The 19,242-nt window shown below is 47.1% G+C and overlaps 1 protein-coding gene across 1 annotated transcript in view; it reads right to left on the minus strand.

Moving 5' to 3' along the window:
• The window catches only part of Cemip (cell migration inducing hyaluronidase 1), a gene marked incomplete in the record, with an annotated part of 167,393 nt that overhangs the window by 17,558 nt on the left and 130,593 nt on the right, over positions 1–19,242 (minus strand). The window contains 9 exon segments of the mRNA XM_008853400.3: positions 2,042–2,257; positions 3,483–3,663; positions 5,510–5,665; positions 5,747–5,782; positions 7,873–8,004; positions 8,999–9,084; positions 11,430–11,558; positions 12,679–12,748; positions 13,593–13,798. Of these exon segments, the coding sequence (XP_008851622.1) occupies positions 2,042–2,257; positions 3,483–3,663; positions 5,510–5,665; positions 5,747–5,782; positions 7,873–8,004; positions 8,999–9,084; positions 11,430–11,558; positions 12,679–12,748; positions 13,593–13,798 (1,212 nt within the window).

A 19,242-nucleotide genomic window follows, 5' to 3' on the forward strand; every position in this document is an offset into this window, starting at 1 on the left:
TCTGGCCCCCCATGCTTCCCTCCTAATCTGACTGTTTTCTCGGGCTCTCTTCCTTCACTCATTCATCCATCATCCATCCAAATAATGGTAGTAACAATCATAAGGTCATGACTAATTCTTCAAGTTTGTCCACTCCAGTCATTGTCTAGCACTGTTTCCTGTGGTGGACACTGAGTCCTGGACATAAGGACAGGGTGGTTCAGGAACCAGTTTTAAAATGCTATTTCTTTTTTTTTTTTAACATTTTATTATTTTTATTTTATGTGTATGAGTGTGTTGCCTGAATGTATGTGACCCTTCACTCATTCATCCATCATCCATCCAAATAATGGTAGTAACAATCACAAGGTCATGACTAATTCTTCAAGTTTGTCCACTCCAGTCATTGTCTAGCACTGTTTCCTGTGGTGGACACTGAGTCCTGGACATAAGGACAGGGTGGTTCAGGAACCAGTTTTAAAATGCTATTTCTTTTTTTTTTTTAACATTTTATTATTTTTATTTTATGTGTATGAGTGTGTTGCCTGAATGTATGTGAGTGTACCCATGTCATGCAGTGCCACGGAGGTCAGACGAGGGCATTGGATTCCCCTGGAACTGTAGTTAAGGAAGATTCATAGCCACCACATGGGTGCTAGGAATCGAACCTGGGTCATCTGTAAGAGCAGTCAGTGCTCTTAACTGCTGAGCCATCTCTCCAGCCCTCTTAAAATGTTATTACAACTAATTTAAATTTCAAAACAAAAGTAGTGAAAAATATTTTTCCTATTAAACCAATTTGATTATTTTGGTAGGTATGGCACTTTGTTGTGAACTGACATTTCAAAAGAAGTAGGCTAGAAATATAAAATATATGCTCAAGTTTGACATCTCTGAACAGAAAAAAAATTTCATTAATTTCTCTCTCTTTTGGGGAGGAGGTTGAGACAGAGTCTCACTTTGTAACCCCGGTTGGCCTAGAACTCACTATGTAAACCAGGCTGGCCTCAATCTCACAGATCTCTGCCTTCTAAGCACTGGGATTAAAGGTATGCTCCACAACACCTGGGTTCATTAATAATTTCTGTATTGACTACCACTTGAAAGGATAGTATATTTTTTTGCCTTTTTAAAATATTTTTTATTTACTTTAAAATTTTGTATGTCTGAGTATTATTACCTGCATGTATGTAAGTGCACCCATGTACAATGCCTGTGGTCAGAAGAGAGAATCAGATTCCCCTGGAACTGGAGTAGCGGCTGAGACTCAAACCTGGGTCCTCTGCAAGAGTAGCCAGTGCTCTGAACCATTGAGCTATCTCTCCAGCCCCCAAAAGAATAGTATTTTGAATATTATGTATATTACATATATATTAATAAAATATCATTGAACTAATTTGTCTTATTTCTTTTCACTTTTTAACAAGACTACTAGAAAAGTTATGGCTTGTGTTTACATTCCTATTACAAAGAAGGGACAGAAGAAAGGCGTTTATTTATGTCATCAGAAGCTACTAAAATATCCAGGAAGTTATTTTTTATATTTTATTATTCTTATTTTATGTATATGTGTGTATTGCCTGCATGTAGGTAAGTGCATTCGTGTCATGCAATGCCCTCGGAGGACAGAGAGACTGTTGGATCCCCTGGAACTGTAGTTATGGACAGTTGTTAGCTGCCATGTGGGTGCTGGGATTCAAGCCCGGGTCTTCTGCAAGAACAGCCAGTGTTCTTATCCACTGAGCCATCTCTCCAGCCCCAGGAAGTTAAACTATTATCCTGAGTTCACAGATAACAAAGTTGAGGCGCCAAGAGTATAAGTTAACAAGTTGAAGGCCAACGGTTAGTGACTTCTGGAACCTGACTTGGAGTATTCTGCTATAAAGTGTTTTGACTTTGTGAATATCCTCTTGGATGTGGTTTAGAGGCACAGAAAGAGGGGAAGGAAATTCTACATCTCTTTCTGGCCCAGTGCATAGCTGGACAGTCAGCAGGCTCTCACTGAGTCCTTGCCATAGAATTGAGTGAGCTAGCAAGTGACTGACTCAGGGTAGTTTCTCACCTGTGCATAGCGCCCACTGCAGATGGTCCCTCTCCAGTCAGGGACATTGATGCAGTCCGGGTGTCGAACCAGCCAGTTGTCATCCTTGGTGAGGTAGGAGCCAGGGTACTCAGATACAGAGCCATCCACATCATGGAACACAGATGTCTTATCCCCATCCATGTCCAGTTGGTTGAACCAGGGCCCGGGCTCTCCGAAGAATACTCTGGAAGTAATCTGAACAGAGCCCAGGAAAATTACACTGAGCCAGAAGGTAAAGGGAAAGTGCAGCCGTCATCCGACCAGGGCGAAGTTTCCAATTTCCGCTGACATTCCAAAGCAGCCAGACTGAGTGCTAACCAGTCTGACCTCTCCAAAGGAGCCAGAAAGGCAGTCAGAGGGGCACCATGCCTCAACTCCAAGGGCCAGTGTACAGTTTTGGCCTCTGCTCACCATAGGTTTGGCTACTGTGGGTAGCCTTGGAGACTGGTATAACACAGGCACAGAGAAGAGAAGAGAAGTTTAGGAATGAGTGTGAGTGTTTGGGCAAATGAGATGGGAGCTGCGGGGGGAGGTGAGTGTTTGTATGAAAAAGTATATACATGTGGTGTGTAGGGGGGATATGTGTGTGAGGGGAAGGAAGGCAGCCTTGCAGCACAAGCCCTTGGAGATTTCTGTGACTGACCTACTTCAGGCCCTCGGTGGTTTGAGTGAAGAAATTAAGTAACTTAAGTTTCACATCTTGTCATTCAACCTGACAGTGACTGTGCAGACAGGCAAAGGGCAGCCAGCAGAAAGAGGAAGAGGAGGAAGAGGAGAAGGAGGAAGAAGAGGAGGAGAAGGAGGGGGAGGACAAGGAGGAAGATGAGGATGAAGAGGAGGAGGAGGACAAGAAGGAAGAGGAGGAGGACAAGGAGGAGCCCAAGGAGGGAAAGGCTTGGGAGACCCAGCCCATAGACAGTGACAGTAGCAGGTCTCACAGACAACCCTGGCCTGCCCTCCTGACCCTCAGCTCCTCTTTCCCCACCTCTGTCTACAGCCAGGAGGCCCCTGTTTACATTCTACCCTCAGGAGGAGATTAAACAGAACATCTTCTGGAGAATTTCTTTGAACACTGCTGGGATTGTGAGATGATTTGTGCCAACTCAGGTGGCCCTGTCACAACATCCAGTATGTCAAGGCCTTGGAGATCAGCCTCAACTCTGAGTTCATTGTGAGGTTTCCCACCGAGGCATGGGGTGAGGGCCAGCAGGCCTTAACCCAGACTTGACCTGTGGGGCGACCTAGGCTTGTACTTTTCCAGTTTGGACCCAGAGCAAACTGCAACACAGTGAAGCCTACTTGGAGGAGGCTGTTCCACCCTGTGGTGGTGGCAACGACTCAATCTCCAAGCTCTGGGGGACTTGTGAGTCATCGTTCAAAGCCTGGTTATGCCAGGAGCCTGGCCTGGTGCTTCACTCACCGGTACGTCCTCAAAGGCAATGCTGGTCACATTGTTGTGGGGGCAGCTTTGCCAGGCATTGTTTAGGCGGAAGGCCAGGGCACTGGTGTGCCGACCCTCCAGGGCTGCGAACTTGCGGAAGGTGCAGTTCTGGATGTTGATAGGGCCATCGTAGAACTGAATTCCTCTAATTGGAAAATTTCTGTGGATTTAAGGAAGTCAGATGTCAGGTGAATGCCATATTTATTTCTTCAGAGTTGGATGATAAGAGGTTTTCTGGGTAAAGCCATTCCAGATCCCCATCTCCAGCAATTACTTCTACTGAAAATTGTTAATAACTCAGTTACCTCATTGGGAAGGCATATGTGGGTACAGTGTCAACAAAGGAATGATTGTTGGCTGAATGTCTGTATAGATGGCTGATGGCTGATGGGTGAATGTATTGGTTAGATGGATGATTGGTAGATGGATGGAGGGTGGATGAATGCATGGATAGATTGGAGTGGACTGATGAGTAGGTGGATGCTGGATGATGGATAAATGGATGCTAGATAATGGGTAGATGGGCAGATGGATGGTGAATAGATGGATAGATGAGAGATGGTGGGTGGATGGGTGAATAGATGTTATAGTTGGATGGATGGTAAACAGCTATCTATCTAGTTGCTGGCTTGGGGCCCTCTATTGAGACAGTTTCTCTAATCTTCCCATCATGTGTCGAGTCATTGGGCAAATACTGTAAATACTCACAGAGAATGCCAACATTCTGTCTTTGGGGAGGGGAACACTGTTAGTCATTATCACCCTAGTTTTTGTTGTTACAGTAACTTGATCAGATGAGTTTCCTCTGTGAGTAAGCCAATTGACAGGCACCATGCTGGCTTTGGGAAGCACAGAGAAACAAATACATAGAATGTACAGTAGTCAAAATAATCATAATTCAACTTTTTGAGCATTGCCAAAGGTAAAGGCAGCCTTTGCTAGAAAAGCAAGCCCAGTGACGCCTGACAACCTGGGAGGCAGCAGGAAGGAAGTGGGAAGACGTGGCAGCTTGTAGACACCGAGGGACAAGGGAAGGGCACTAACATAGAAGCTTTGCCCTGGCCTGGCAGACAGAAGGAGGCTCGGGGGAACTTCTCCCAGATTCCTGGGCAGGGAAGGGGAAGGGAAGGCCCATGAGCAATTGGCTGGGCTTCTTGGTGCCTTTCTTGGGTCTGACCACAAATCCAGGCTTGTCATTCTCTATCCCGAACATGTTTGCTTACACCAATGGTTCTGCCTCTGGCTTGGGCCCTTCCCTTCTCTTCCACAGGGAACATTTTAAAAAGAAAGGGCATAAAGGAGGAAAAGGAAGCATATAAGGGATCTGTCCCCAGGGAGAGGCTGTCCCCAGCTGTCCCTAGTCTTCCACTAGACTTCCCGTAGTTATGTGTGGTTCCTGAGGAAGGTTGAAATTTTCAGTTTGAATGCTTTGTGCACTGACTCTAGAAGCAGGAACCATATTTCCCTGAAGAGATGACTTAAACAATTCTAATCTGTAGGGCCTGAGTAGAATAAGCCTTGTCTCTTGTACACAATGCAGCCCTGAGATGTGTACCCTATGCCCCCACAAGGATGCTCTGTCTCCTGGCGTAAGATTCCAGTCTTTGTGAGGTGTGACTCTGAGTTTGATCACCTTTAGTTATCATGCTTAAGTGTGCTTTGGCCTGACTGTCACTCAGAAGTGAATGAAAAACTCCAAGTAAGCTGCAGTTAGAGAAGATAGGGACTCATCCTGGATACCCTGTTCCTCCGAGCATAGACTAGAACCATATTATACATTTGATGGCTGTGTACCTGTTGGTGTGTCTATACTATGTTTTTACTTCTCTCTCTCCATTACAAATTTCATCCTCATTGTGGGTCTCAACCAATTCATTTCACAAATTGATAGAATGAAAAAAAATCTATAGTCAACATATAGAAGTCACCCACTAACTTCTTTCCTTTCATGGATGTCACTCAGGTTGTCACACAAAAGGGGGCAATTCCCACTGTTGCAAACCTACTGGCCTATAGGGAGTGTCCTTCCACTGTGGTCCAAGCCGCCTGGGCCCCAGATCCTGTTGTCCATCATTTCTGTGCCCACATTGCCGCTCTCACCAACAAACAAGCTGTTCTTTATCTCCTGCTTGGAGCCATCATCATAGGGAAAGGTTCCACCACTGTAGAGAGGAGATGTTGGGCATGAACTGTCCAGAGACAAGCTCCCACAGAAGGCCAAGCACAATGACAGGTGCTCTTACCTGGCTAAGGTCAGGCCAATGCCATTGTCAGCAAACCTGGAGATAAGAACAGATAGTCAGAGCATACTCTCGCTCCATAGTTAGTGAGACTGTGGAAGGAAGGGCCCTTCTCTGTCCCTGGAGTCAAACTGTGGACATTGTGGGAGGAGTCTTTGCTGAAGCAATTATAACTCTCCATTCCACACAGAAAATGGGTATTCCGGTCCTCTCCCACACTGTCTCAGTAACTCTGTGGCTCTTGGGATTTGGGAGGACATTGCATCAACCTCATGAGGGCTGGACTCCACAAACCTCTCTTGCCAGCCTGTGGGGTTGATCAGAACTGGGAAGGTCTTCCCAGACTTCCGAATGGTACCAGCTGAAGGTGGGCTATGTGGGCACTATTTATTCTAATTTGCCATCCTCACTACAATTTCAGCCACAGTAACAAGTTCAGATAGCAAATTTCCAAGTTTCCCAGGAGTCAGACAGGTGCCATCCCTGGCAAGAGCAAAAAGGAGTTTTGCAATGGCAGCATGTACCCATCGTGAGAGTGACCCTTGTAACTCTGCCCTTTTAAGGGGTGGTATGAGCAGTTTTCTCGAGGTGGCTACTCCTGCCTCATGAAGGACTGCACAGAGCCAGACTTGGGTCTATGCTGCCTTCATTTCTTCTGTCCCTCTGCTCTGTTACCTGTTCTGTACACTCCAAGGGGCTCATCTCTTGAGCTGCAAGTCTCACCCACCATTTTCTGCTTCTTAAATCTCCAGTGTCCCCTATAAGCTCAAGCCCAAGTCTTTCCCTGTCAGTGAAGGCTCAAGTCAGGCCCTGCTCCCTCTGTATCAGCCACAGTGGGCTGATCCTGTTGTCAAGAAACTCTTTAGTTCCCGACACACCCCACACTCAGCTCCCTTTCAGAAAGCACACTCGTGCAATATCCCCCACCCCCCGGCCATCCATTCAAATCAACCAATCAAGGTTCAGCTAGGGTTTCAGGCTCTCTAGTTCTTTTCTAGCCCCATCTCCAGCTTTTCCTCATTACTGCTGTCTCCCCTGCTTTGCCATGGTCCCTTCCTGCTCCACTACGACCCTGGGACCACACAGTCTCTCAGCTTCCCTCTCCACCCATCCATTGGTGACTCTAAAATCAGCCACTCATCCTGTCTACTTTTTGAAAGATTTGGGGCATCTCCACTGAATTATTTCACAAGTATCTCTACTTCAACATGTCTAAAAACAGTGACTAACCTACACCTATGCTGAAGGCTTGTATTTAGCCATTCTCTTTCTCTATGATCCTTTCCCATCTGGCCTAGTGCAGTGGTATTCTAGCTTGCTTTCTGCTTCCCACCTCCAGAAGTACCGTACCATCCTTACTTGGATCCAGGGGTTCTAGACAGGTCCCCCAGAACAGCTGTATTTGGCCAAATACCCAAAGTCCTGGAAGAGACCCCCATCTTTTGTCAGCTCTTGACCATGCCAGCTCTGTCCACTTGTGGGACCACAACCCTGATACCAGTCAGACTCTGGGCTTCCTTGGAGTGTGTCTGGTGGAAGGTTAAAAGATACACACCCATTGGCAGGGGGTTTCATAGTTTTCCTTGTTGCCTCACACCTGCCATCAGACTTCTGGGGACCTCACATCAGAACTTGGTGTTCTTGGCCCTTTTAATTGGGCTTGGAGTCTAGCAGCCTGGCACATCAAGCTTCTGTTCAACCACTCCCTAGCCGTGAGACACTCAATAACTGAACCCCAGTTTACCATCTCAAAGTGGAGCTAGGAATTTGTGTCCTTGAGAAACACAGCAAGAAAGAAATGTAACCAAAACTTTGATGTTGAGTGGGTGTCTAGTACTGCTGACTTCTTTACTCTTCCCTTCCTGCCAGCCAAGTGACCATGAGAGAGAGAAGCCCTGTGAGTGGCCCACAGCACCAGCACTGTGGGTGATGCTGAAATGCTGCTTTTAGGCTGTGGGGTTCTCCCACCCCCACCAGCCAGTGTCCACTGCTACCCTATGCCCCCCTGCCTGTCTGGGAAAGCAGAAAGCCAACGGTCAACATGCTTAGAATCCTCTCTGCCTTGCTTCTCTGGGGGGAGGAGCATCAGGCCTTCATTGTAGCAGTCCCACCCACCTTTCCCAACTCACCGGCAGCTGTCCAGCCACACATCTCCACCTCGTAGCCAGGCCCCATGGTCTTGGTTCTTGTAAGCGGTGAAGTGGCGGATGATGGCGGGCTCCCGAGGCTTCAGTGGGTCAGCGTCCTGGTGAGGGCTGTACCTGGAGCATGGGAGGGCACAGGTGCTGTTCATTCTGGGCTCGGTGAGCTTCTCTCCACTCACAAGACCCCAGACATCCTTAATTCAACAGACACCTATCTGCATGGTGTGAACTCTCGGAGCTCTTCCCAGATGCAGGAGGCTGACTATACCTTTAGGATCCAACCATGGCAGGAGATGTGTGATTTGAACCAAGTGGAATCAAATCAGAAAGCTCAGAGAGCTAGCATTCAGGTTGCCTAGAGGGAGAATCTGGAGACATTAGGCTCTCCCACTAATCTTGAACTCACGCCTTTCCTGGACACCTCTTACCTACAAAATGGAGGACTGAACTGGCATGCCCTTTGACATTGGGTCCTTACAGTCTCCTGTGGACATGATGATGTTAAAGTCACCCACTTTTGATGGAGACCAAGCCATTTAGTCCCTTTAGAAGGGGTTTCAATTTTGCTAATGACACCTTGAAGTTTTGACCTTTTTTTTTTAAGAAACAGAGCTTCATTATATAGCTCTAGGCGACCTGAAACTCAGAAATCTGCCTGCTTCTGCCTCCCAAGTGCTGGAATTAAAGGCATACACCTTCATTGACAACACCTTTTTAAAAGCAACTTCTGGCCTTCAGGAGAGCTCTGGCTTGACTTATCAGTCTGGCTGGCATGTGTCTTATCATTAAAGTGGCAGTGAACACTTCCTTCCTCATGATCTTCATATCCCAGCTCAGCCTGCCAAGGGCTCTAACCTTTCCTTACTTACCCACACTGGCTTTGCTGAGGGATCTGGAAACTGAGGAATTTTGGTCTTCCTTTGGCTACTGAAGCATGGACTTTAACTCAGACTTTGCCTAGACTTCTGCCACAGTACCATACCTCAGTAAGTGGCTCAATGCCCAGTTAAAAAGACATGATAGCATCTTGGTAAAGGAGCACATGAATGACGCAGAGGAGCGAAAGTCATCTGAGAGGGCCCATGGACCACGTCTCCCCAGGGGTCAATACCTGGCCGAGATAATGGAGAGGAAGGGCCGCTTGTCCTTGGCTGAGGCCTCGGTGGTCTTGACTCCATTGTCTATTATCATGCCAGCCTGAGGAGAGGGGACATCCAGGGTCATGTTAGCTGCTAGTGCTGCCTATAGCCATCTTCTCACACCAGTCTGGGCACATGCTTTTGAATGTACCAGTAAACCTGGCATGATTTGCAGGCTATGTCCATGGAAATAGGGTCCACAGTGAGTAAGGGAAGAGCCTGCTTCATTCCACACCACTCTAGTCAAATCTGTCCTTTTGGAAATGTATGAGGTAACTGGGGTCTTAGAGTGTCTAACCTGAAGTCACATAGCCAAGTCTATGCACAGAATGCATGCCACATTAGATAGCTGTTATTCTAGACCCCCCAAATCAAGGACTATGAGTGCACACTCTTGGGAAATGTGTCACAGACATTGAAAAGGAATGCCAAACTTGTCAGAGACTTCCTATCCAAGCTCCTGCTTGACTTGAAGAGAAAGCTGGCTTTCTTTTTTTTTTTTAATAAAGTATTTTTTTTGAGATAAGGTCTCATGTAGCCCAGGCTGGCCTTGAACTTGCTATGTAGCCAAGAATGACCTTGAACTTATGATTCTACTGCCTCAGCCTCTAGAGAACTAGAATTATAGGTATATATCATCATGCCTAGTTTGTATGGGGTGCTGCAGATCAAACTCAGGGCTTTAAGCATGCCAGAAAAACACTCTACCAACTGATCTACAGCCCCAGCCCTGAGCCTGGTTTCTTTGTTTGGTGCCAGAGCAGACTACTTTTCAGACATGAAGTAGGTGGGAATGGAGGCTGCTGTCCATTCCTCCCCTTTCCATCCTCCCATGCCACGGATCCTATGGGCCATTCCTTGCTAGTGGGAAGTCTTCTTGAGGGTCTAGGGAAGGGCATGTCCTAACAAGAGGCCAATGCATTCTCTCTCCTGTACACATCATGGATATGGTCTCAGCTAGTGGGAAGTCTTCTTGAGGGTCTAGGGAAGGGCATATCCTAACAAGAGGCCAATGCATTCTCTCTCCTGTACACATCATGGATATGGTCTCAGCACCTGCCTTTGCATGGGGACAGCCATGACACCCATGGTGGCCTCAGAGTGCCCCATTAGCAGCTCCTTCATCCACAAACTTCCCTCCACGCTTTGGCCATTGTCCCTGAAATTGTTCCCCTGTTTATTCTCTGGGATATGATACTGCAGGAGTCTCCTCTCTCTGCTCCTCACTTCCCTGTCTTCCTCACCGGCCCTATTCCTCATACCCAGGTTTTGGAAAGGTCTACTGAGTCTGCATATCATTTTCAGTCTTCTCCCTGGTTAAGCATTTGGAAATTCTCTCTCTCTCTCTCTCTCCCTCTCCCTCTCCCTCTCCCTCTCCCTCTCCCTCTTCCTCTCTTTCTCTCTGCATGTAGAGGTTAGGAATCCATGATGGGTGACTTCCTCTATCATTTCACATTATTATTATCATTGTTATTTTGATACAGAGTCTCTCACTGAACCTGGAGCTAGACTATATGGCCAGTGAGCCTTTGGGGATCTGCCTGTCTCTGCCGCCCCACTCCCCAGCAATGGGGTTACAGACATATGCTCATCTTCATGCTGTACAGCAAGTACTATAACCTCTGAGCCATCTCCCCAGACCTCTGAAATATGTCTTTCACCCTGGATGTATCCATTCCTCTCTGGGAGCTGTAGTTTCCTTGTCTGGACCATCAGGAACTGGACCAGACACCAGCCTATTTATGTACCACCCAAGTGTCCTAAAGACCACGTAGATCTACAGAGTGGCACCTCTGATCTCAGCCTTTCCCCAAGCTCTCTTGCCATGTCCCATAGCTCTGGTCTTAACTGTTGTCCCTGTGGGAAGGTCTTTGACAGATTGAAGTCCTAGTCACCTTGTACTGCCCTCTTTTGACCACACCTTGGAGTGGGACCCACATGGGTGCTTGAGAAAGATGCAGGAATGAATAAAGGTGGTCAAGGAGCCTGCTGACTTAGACGAAACTACCCTCTTCCCGGCAAGAAGAGAGAAAGGCCAGGATGCAACACCACCTCCACCTTCCTTTGGAACGATGCCCCGACTTCTCTTAGTTCATGGGCCAGCCTAACTTTCCATAGTCAACATTCCCACAGTTGAATCACAACATCAGTCAGGTGTCCATCCCACCAGCCCACAGGAGGGGAAACTAGAGTTCGGGTGCACCTTGCTCCTTCTGCTGTGTGGGTGCTATGGATGGTGAAGCAGGGCCTCACAGGTGAGTCATGGTGAATGGTCAATGACCTGTGGGCTTTGGAAGGCTGCTCTAGACCTGCACTAACACTGTAGTTGTTCCCTGCTCTAATAATCTGTAGGCCAGGGCAGGGGAATGGACAGGCTGACAGGGAGATGCAATTTAGACTTACCCGATAGTTGGAATGTGCTCGGTTGTTATAGAATTTTCCCAGGGGAATGTGTTCGGAATAACCTGGGGAATACATTCCCACAGAAGGGCCTGTTGGCACATGGTGAAAAATGAACCAAAATCCAGTTTCCTGTTGGGATAGAGCACAGGAGAAAGCCACAGCAGTCAGTGCCAGTGAGCTCCTGGATAGGGTGACCTAGTAGTCCAGGCTGTGGGAGTGGATGCAGTATCCAACCTGAATAGGTCCTTACCACAGCCCTCCAAACACATCCCCATGTGGTCCAGTACTTGGAATGAAACAGTGGAAAGCTTGAGGTGAATGCCATTTGTGGGGTTCACCTGACAGCATTAGTCCTGTTCTATGGGTCACTGTCTAAATTAAAGGGTCTCTAATGAGGTTAGACTCCTCTGATGTATAACAAGCAGGCTCACTGAGCACAATTCCCAGCTTTCCCTCTAGATATGGAAGCTGAAGTCCAGAAAGAGCAACAGACAGGGTCAGGGTCAAGGCCCCAGGCAATGCCAACAGCAGAGCGCTGAGTCAGAGCAAGGCTGTGGAGGTAGAAAGCGATGCTTGTATCCTGGCTGCCACTGCCCAGCTGCATGTACTTCTGGACACACTACCTCTTCCTGCTTTAGTTTCCTCCCCAATTAGCTGGAGTACTAACAACATCCAGGTCATAGCCTTGATGCCAGAATCAGATGGTGTCAGTTTATAACACTGATGTACCAGGCACCATGCTAAGGTAAAATAACTCATACTACAATGAGTTATTCTATGTAAGTTGCTTAGTACTCTGGGATGGTTGGCTGTGACATGTCCCCCACAGGCTCATGTGCTTGAGTGCTTGGTCTCCAGAGATAGTAGCACTATTTTAGGAGGTTGTGAAACTTTTAGGAGATGGAACTTAATTGGAGCAAGTGGGTCACAGGGGGAGGGACTTGAGGGTGATAGATTAACCCTATTTCTTGTTCTTTCTGTTGGACAGATCTCCTCGGATGAGAGAAAGTCACTCCTGCTGCTAGGTTTTCCCTATCCCAAAGGACTGTAGTCCCTTAAGCCACAAGGTCAAAAAAGTCTACTCATTAGCTCTGGTCACCGAGTACTATGAAGTGACAGAACTGTCATTTAAAACCAAGGCATAAGACCCCCTCCCCATCTCTAGTCTGCACAGATGGGTGGTCTTGAGCTCAGGACACGAGTTTCCAGGGCAGCCTCTGACGGCTCTACTTTGGTTATTTCTGCTCACCTCTGACCCCGCAGCTGCACAGTTGATGAGGTTGTTGTTGGGATTCGCCATCCAGAAGGTGGACACGGCACTGCAAGAAGGGGAAAGAGACGGTCATTTTTGGGGACAACCAGCATGCTTTATGTTGAGTGGTGGACAGGCCAAGTGAGGCAGTGTTATTGGTCTAAAGAGTCTCTGGTCAGGGATTTATTCATTTGCAGTTGTATTTTCTCACTAAAAGGTAGTGCATCAAAGCCTGTGCAGTGTTTAGAAATGGAAAAGGTAAAAACAGTTTGCATTTCTACAGAAGCAGAAGTATAAGTCCAAGCCCTCCTGCAGTCCAAGAACCCAGGAAGACAGCCATTTCCAAGGGAGAAAGTCATCTGCATGGGAAGTTCTATCTGTCTGTGTCTCTCTGTCTCTGTTTCTATCTCTGTGTCTCTCAGTTTGTTTCTCTCTGTGTCTGTGTTTCTGTCTCTCTGTGTCTCTCATTCTATGTCTCTCTGTATTTCTGTCTCTTTGTCTCTGTCTCTCTGTCTCTATCTGTGTCTCTCTGTCCCTGTCTGTGTCTCTTTCTATCTCTGTGTTTCTCTCATGGCTAGAAAGAGATTAGTGTGGTCAGGCCAACATGCACACACTGAGGGGCCCACTGTGGGAGCTAGCTGCTTCCTGGCCACAAGGAGGCTATGTAGCATAGAGCCACAGATAAGCACAGGCTTTGTACACAAAATCCTGCTGGTGAGGTTCACAGGGGAGGAAGGAAGGAAAAGGGAGAATGGAGAAGGGAGGAGGGAGAAGCTAGCCATAAGCCCTCGTTTTCAGAAGTGCCAGGTGAAGTGCCAGCAAGCTGTGAAAGTCTTGATGTTTCTCAGGGGCCCTGCACTCACCTCCTCACCCTCCCAACCCAAGCACAGGTGTGCCATGCAGACACTTACTTGCAGTCCTGCCTGGGCTTGGGGATGTACCCTGGGTACGAGTCCTCTGTGATTACTTTGCACATCTTGCTGTCCCGGTCTGATGGGAGAAGAGTCCCTGACTTAACAAGGAGGCCGAGGCAGTGGTCAAAAGTGTTGCGCTCCTCTGGCCCGTCTTCCGTGAAGAAACAGTGACCCAAAGAATTATAACCCACGACATCCTTGATCTGTAGGGTCAAGATAGGAGTATGAGTGTTCTCAAATAGTCATTCAACAAGCATGAATCAGTGCTGGTCCTACACAGGCTTGAGAGCAGCATGGGGGATGGAGATGACCCTGACCCCAGGCAAAGGCCTGAGGGTAGGCAGGGGATAGAGTGATGACTCTTTACAGTCCCTTCTGGGTGTGCTGGGGATGAGCCTCCATGGGATAGGAAAGGGGACAAAGTAAAGTACCAAGAGTCGTTTCAACGGGAGATTCTGGCCTAGTTCCCAGAGCCTATGCCACTGAAGACACAGCAGAGGACACAGCTAGTCAAGACTCCCTGTGGAGGGTCCCCAGAGGACAGGCTGAGTGAGAGGCCACAGAGCTCCCCCTTAGGAGGTAACATCACAGTGGGATCAGGACACCTATTTTATGAAAGTCAGTATTTTCCTCCTTGAGCCCTCTTCTGGGACCCAATCCAGCTTTCAGTGCATGATGCCCTCAATGCCACCTTTCCATCCCAGGCTTAGAATCAGAGAGGACTGGCAATTCCAGCTCTTGAGCTACCTATTAGAACCACAGTGTGAGTAGAAAATCTGAAAGAACATTTTGAAGAGACATGGGGAGTGCAGAGGCGTGGTCTCGGCAACACCACCACCAGCACCAGGATCTTACAGGGCTCTCCTTTCCTGGTTTCTATCACTACCACAAAGCTTAGGACTTGAACTCCTGGTGTACAAGGACATTCGCTCCCCAGCTGCCAGGCCGTCAACTGCTAGAACTATTCCCAAAGAGAGCCTCTGCATGGCCAAGCAGTCTAGCCTCTCACACCTTTCGGATCTTGACCATGATTTTCCATCCCATCCCTAGGTGTTGATCGTCCAGTGACATCATCGAACAAGAAAGTTCCTGCTTCCCAGTGGCCTCGGATCAACCCATACCTATTAAGGAGCTGCCACTGTGCCAGGTGCTGGAAAATCCACACACCATCCAATGCACTTGGCTCTGACTGAAATGCCAAGGCCAAAGGCCTTGGTCTTGGTGCCACTACAAGGGACTGTTTTGCTTACTGTTCAGTAACCCTAATTTGTCCCCACCAGATACCAAGAGCAGCCCCTCAGCTGTCCCCAGACTTGCACTACCCAGTAGTCCACTGGGTAGAAGAGTGACAAAATTGCCCCTGGAGAAAATTGAAACAAGGTGATCTGTTCAGTAACCCTAATTTGTCCCCACCAGATATCAAGAGCAGCCCCTCAGCTGTCCCCAGACTTGCACTACCCAGTACTCCAACTGGGTAGAAGAGTGACAAAATTGCCCCTGGAGAAAATTGAAACAAGGTGAATACCCCCATTCTTTCCAGTCTCTCAAGCGGCAGAACCTGCTTCCTAACTGACAGGCAGTCAACTGTTAGAACCATCCCCAAAGCCAGCCCCTGCATGACTGAGCACTGTCTAGCCTCTTACCCCTTTTCATCTCTCTTGCCAATTTTGATTCAGAAATGAGGTAGATGAGGCTGGGAGAAGCTAAGTGATTGTCCAAGGTCACACAGCCCAGTGGACAAAGCCATGGATGGAACATTTGGAATTTGAGGCCTCTGTTCACTCAGTAAAGTAAGACCATGGATGCAGCTGCTCTGCCTGGGCCAATCAAGCTCTCTACCTCTTAAACAAGCATCCTTCCTTAATCTTCACCAATAGGCAAGGGTATGACCTTGAAGCCCATTCACCCCTTCAATGGGCATTTCAGTCAATGCCAAGCTCTTCCAATAGGGTTGCTTCCTTTTCTCCTAGTGAGCAATGAAACTTGTTATAAATAGCCTAGAAGGACAAGCCTGGGAGGAAAGGCAAAAACCACACTGCTCTTGCTGGTAGAGACCTCTAAGATCAAGTTCAATGCCTAGCTTTGCAGAGGAGGACATTCATGCCCAGAAAAGGGATGTGGGATATCCCAGGGAACTTGGCAGTCTCAAGAGTCTGTCTCCTTGCCATGGATATTAAAAATCTCTCCCACCCACTTGCCCTGCAGTTGTGACCACATGTTCATTAGCTCTTCTCTGAAAATGAGTGAATAACTTAGGTACATTCTTCCAACGAGTGCCCAAGGAAGAGCAGGCCTTCAAGACCCTTGAGATGTGCTACAGATGGGAAGAGCTTCATGGGAAGGATGACAAATAGTTGCTGTTCATTGCGTGTCCAATGTCTTACACATGTTATCACAATTCAACCTTAACTCAACAGATGACACTCCACTTAGAAAGGTGTCCCAAGTCACTTCTCTTGCAAGGACAGAACTGGGACTTGATTCTCCATCAGCACCAGAAAGAGAAACAATTCTGTCACCTTGGGAATGGGATGAGATTGGCAGGGTGGACAGAGAAGAAAAGACAAGGGAGAAGGTCTGGAGTGGGAGTTGAGACATAAGTTCAAGTCTTTACTCAGCCTCAAACTTGCTGTGTGACTTACCCTGAGTGTCCTTGGTGTGAAAGAGGAACTCCAACATTCTCAGATTGTTCTTCCTTATATTTCTCACAACTATTAACTGTCATATAGCTTGAGATGATACAAGATGGATAGATGATAGACAAATGACCAGGTAAGTAGGTAGGTAGGTAGATAGATAGATAGACAGACAGACAGACAGACAGACAGATAGATAGATAGATAGATGAGATAGATAGATAGATAGATAGACGATAGATAGACGATAGATAGATAGATAGATAGATAGATAGATAGATATAAAGAGGATACTGACTGTAAGAACAAAGTTATAGAAAGACAGACATAGATGATGGATGGATGGACTGATGGATGGGTAGATAAATAGGCAGATACAGAAGCTGATACACACACACACACACACACACACACACACACAAATACACACACAGACAATGGATGGGGACAGTCCCTACATGCTAACCAAAAGTCGTGTAAACCCCCTGCTCTTCCCTGATACTTTTCCCATTGTTCTTCTAGATATCTCTTGCCTGCTGACTGCTAGCAGTTGTGAAAGTGATTCCTGGAAGCTGTTTTAGGTCTTCAATAATTGTTAGTGGGGTTGAGGCATACATATGCTTGGGAAGGAGAAAATCCCTGGGCTCTGTCTGGCAATGGAAGACTCAGAGCTGTCAAGTCTTCAACTAGTGTGTGTGTGACCCTTCTGTTTAGTTTGTCATTGAGCCAAAGCATCATAGAAAAAGGGAGTAGCACTAGTAGGTGACTAACAGGTGACAGCAATGGATCTAAAATGGACTGTTTTATGTATGCCAAGACATATGGTCACCCCAGTTGTACTGGCTTCCATCAACAGCCTGTGTACTCTAAGAAGAACTTAGTGTTTAAAATAAACAAGCACAAACAGAAATTAAGAATCAGCCCTCTGGGTCTACAGGATTTCACCATGGATTCAATCAAGCTCAGGCTGAAAATATTTCTTAAAAATTAGCCAGATGCAGTGGTGCAATCTTTTAATCCCAGCTCTCTAGAGGCAGAAAACTGCAGATCTCTGTGAGATTGAGGCCAGCCTGATCTACACATCAAGTTCCAGGCCAGCTGTGGCTACAGGGAGACCCTGTTTCAAAAAAAAAAACCAACAAAAAAACAAACAAATTATGTCTATGATGAACATGTACAGACTCTGTCCCCTTATCAGTTCCTAAACAATATGGAATGCCAACTATTTAGAAGGCATTTACATGGCATTAAGCATTATAAGTCATCTAGTGATGAAAAATATAAAGCCAGTTTATATAAGAGACTTGAGATGGAGGATTTTGATATCCTTGAAGATTTCTGGGTACCCAAAGAGGATGATACTTATTTCTGCTGTCTAGGATGGGTGGTATATAATTTATATTAATGAGAAGCCCCACAATGAGTGCAGTTATGTTAAAAAGAAAAAAAAAAGAAAAAGAAAAGAAAAAGAAAAGAAAACTCATTTTCAGGTTTTTCCCATGATTAGAACACAGCACAAAAATAAAATTAAAAATAAAATTCCTGAGGAGAAGTTGGCCTTGGAGCACTGTGAAGAATCATTGATTTTGCAGGTCTTAATTAGTTTCTGAATATGCAAATGAATGTTGAGAGAGGAAAGAGAGAACAAAACACAACTTTAAAAGGAAAGAAATGCATTTTCAAGGCTATGCTGGGGAGGTGGGGAGAGGTGAGGAGGAAAGATGGGAGGGGCTGAAACTTAGCCAGGTCAGGTGCTGCCTGAAGAAAAGCATGTGACCTGGGAAGAGCCAGAACACCAGAGGGGCCTGTTGCTCCCTTCCACACTGTCGATTTCTGTGCTAATCTGTAGCCTTCCTTCCTTCCCATCTCTACCTCAGTCTCCCAGTGAGTGCTGGACCAAAGCAGCTTTGTGGGAAATGAAGGACAAGAGTCTGGGTCCTGCATCTGGGCTCATGAGGGAAGGGGAGGAAAGAGCAGTCATATGATACATCCGAAGACACTGGAAGAGGGGAGAGCTGGGGGAAATGGGAGCCTCTAGTAATACGATCCTTAGGACTGTGCAACTGACAGAGAAGTTAGGCTTCTCACTATATACACAGATCCAGCCATCTTTGGTAGAATGCCTAGAGATGGAGAGCCTGAGTCCACAGGCACCAGAGCTGTGTGGAGCACAGCCTGTGTGGAAACAGGGGCAGCCTTGGGGGCGGGGTAGTTCCTGGTTTCACATCCTGGTTGTTATAGGACCGTTTATATCAAAGATGCATTGTAAGCAACTCACCAGGTGGGAAAGAGGGAAGGAACATGCTTTCTGCTCCTGTTTAGTGTCCTTCGCCTTAAAGGAGGCAGAAAAGAGCAGGGTCCATGCTGGAGTCTTTTTTGCCTTCTGCTACAGGCCAAGAAGACATTTACTGTTTTCCAAGAATAGGAGGAAGTTGTTCAAGGTACTGCCTGGGAGCTCAGAAACACACACGAAGGAGCACTGAGCCCATTTTCCCATGGCCCTGCAGATACTGTGATCAGAGCCTCCCTCTGGGGCAGGCTTCCAACCTTACCTGCCAGCACCCAGAGGACAGTCTGTGCAGAACCTCACTTGGAGAGAAGTTTCAAACCTCACCTGCCAGCACCTTGAAAATAGTGTATACAGAGCCTCCCTTGGGGACAGGTTTCCAACCTCACCTGCCAGCAGCACCTTGAGGATAGAGTGTGCAGAGCCCTTGGTGCTTAGTGTCACATTCCCAGAAAGACACCCTCAACAGTGTTAACATCACAACAGGCATTACCCTAGCTCTGGTCTACACTTTGAGCACTAACTTAGCGAGCTATAAAAGTGGTGTGAGAAAATGGCACTGTGACCAGACGAGTTCAGGCATCCTTAGCAGAGTCTATCCCTTTGATGTGTTTTTACTACAAGCCCTTCCTATGTGAGCATGCATCAGGAATTTTCAAAGTGGTGGGAAGGGAGTAAATGCATGCAGTGTTCGCCAAGAACATCTGACCACAGAGGCCCTTTT

This window comes from Nannospalax galili, unplaced genomic scaffold (assembly GCF_000622305.1).
Source record: "Nannospalax galili isolate Female #2095 unplaced genomic scaffold, S.galili_v1.0 scaffold627, whole genome shotgun sequence".
NCBI classification, from domain to species: Eukaryota; Metazoa; Chordata; class Mammalia; order Rodentia; family Spalacidae; genus Nannospalax; species Nannospalax galili.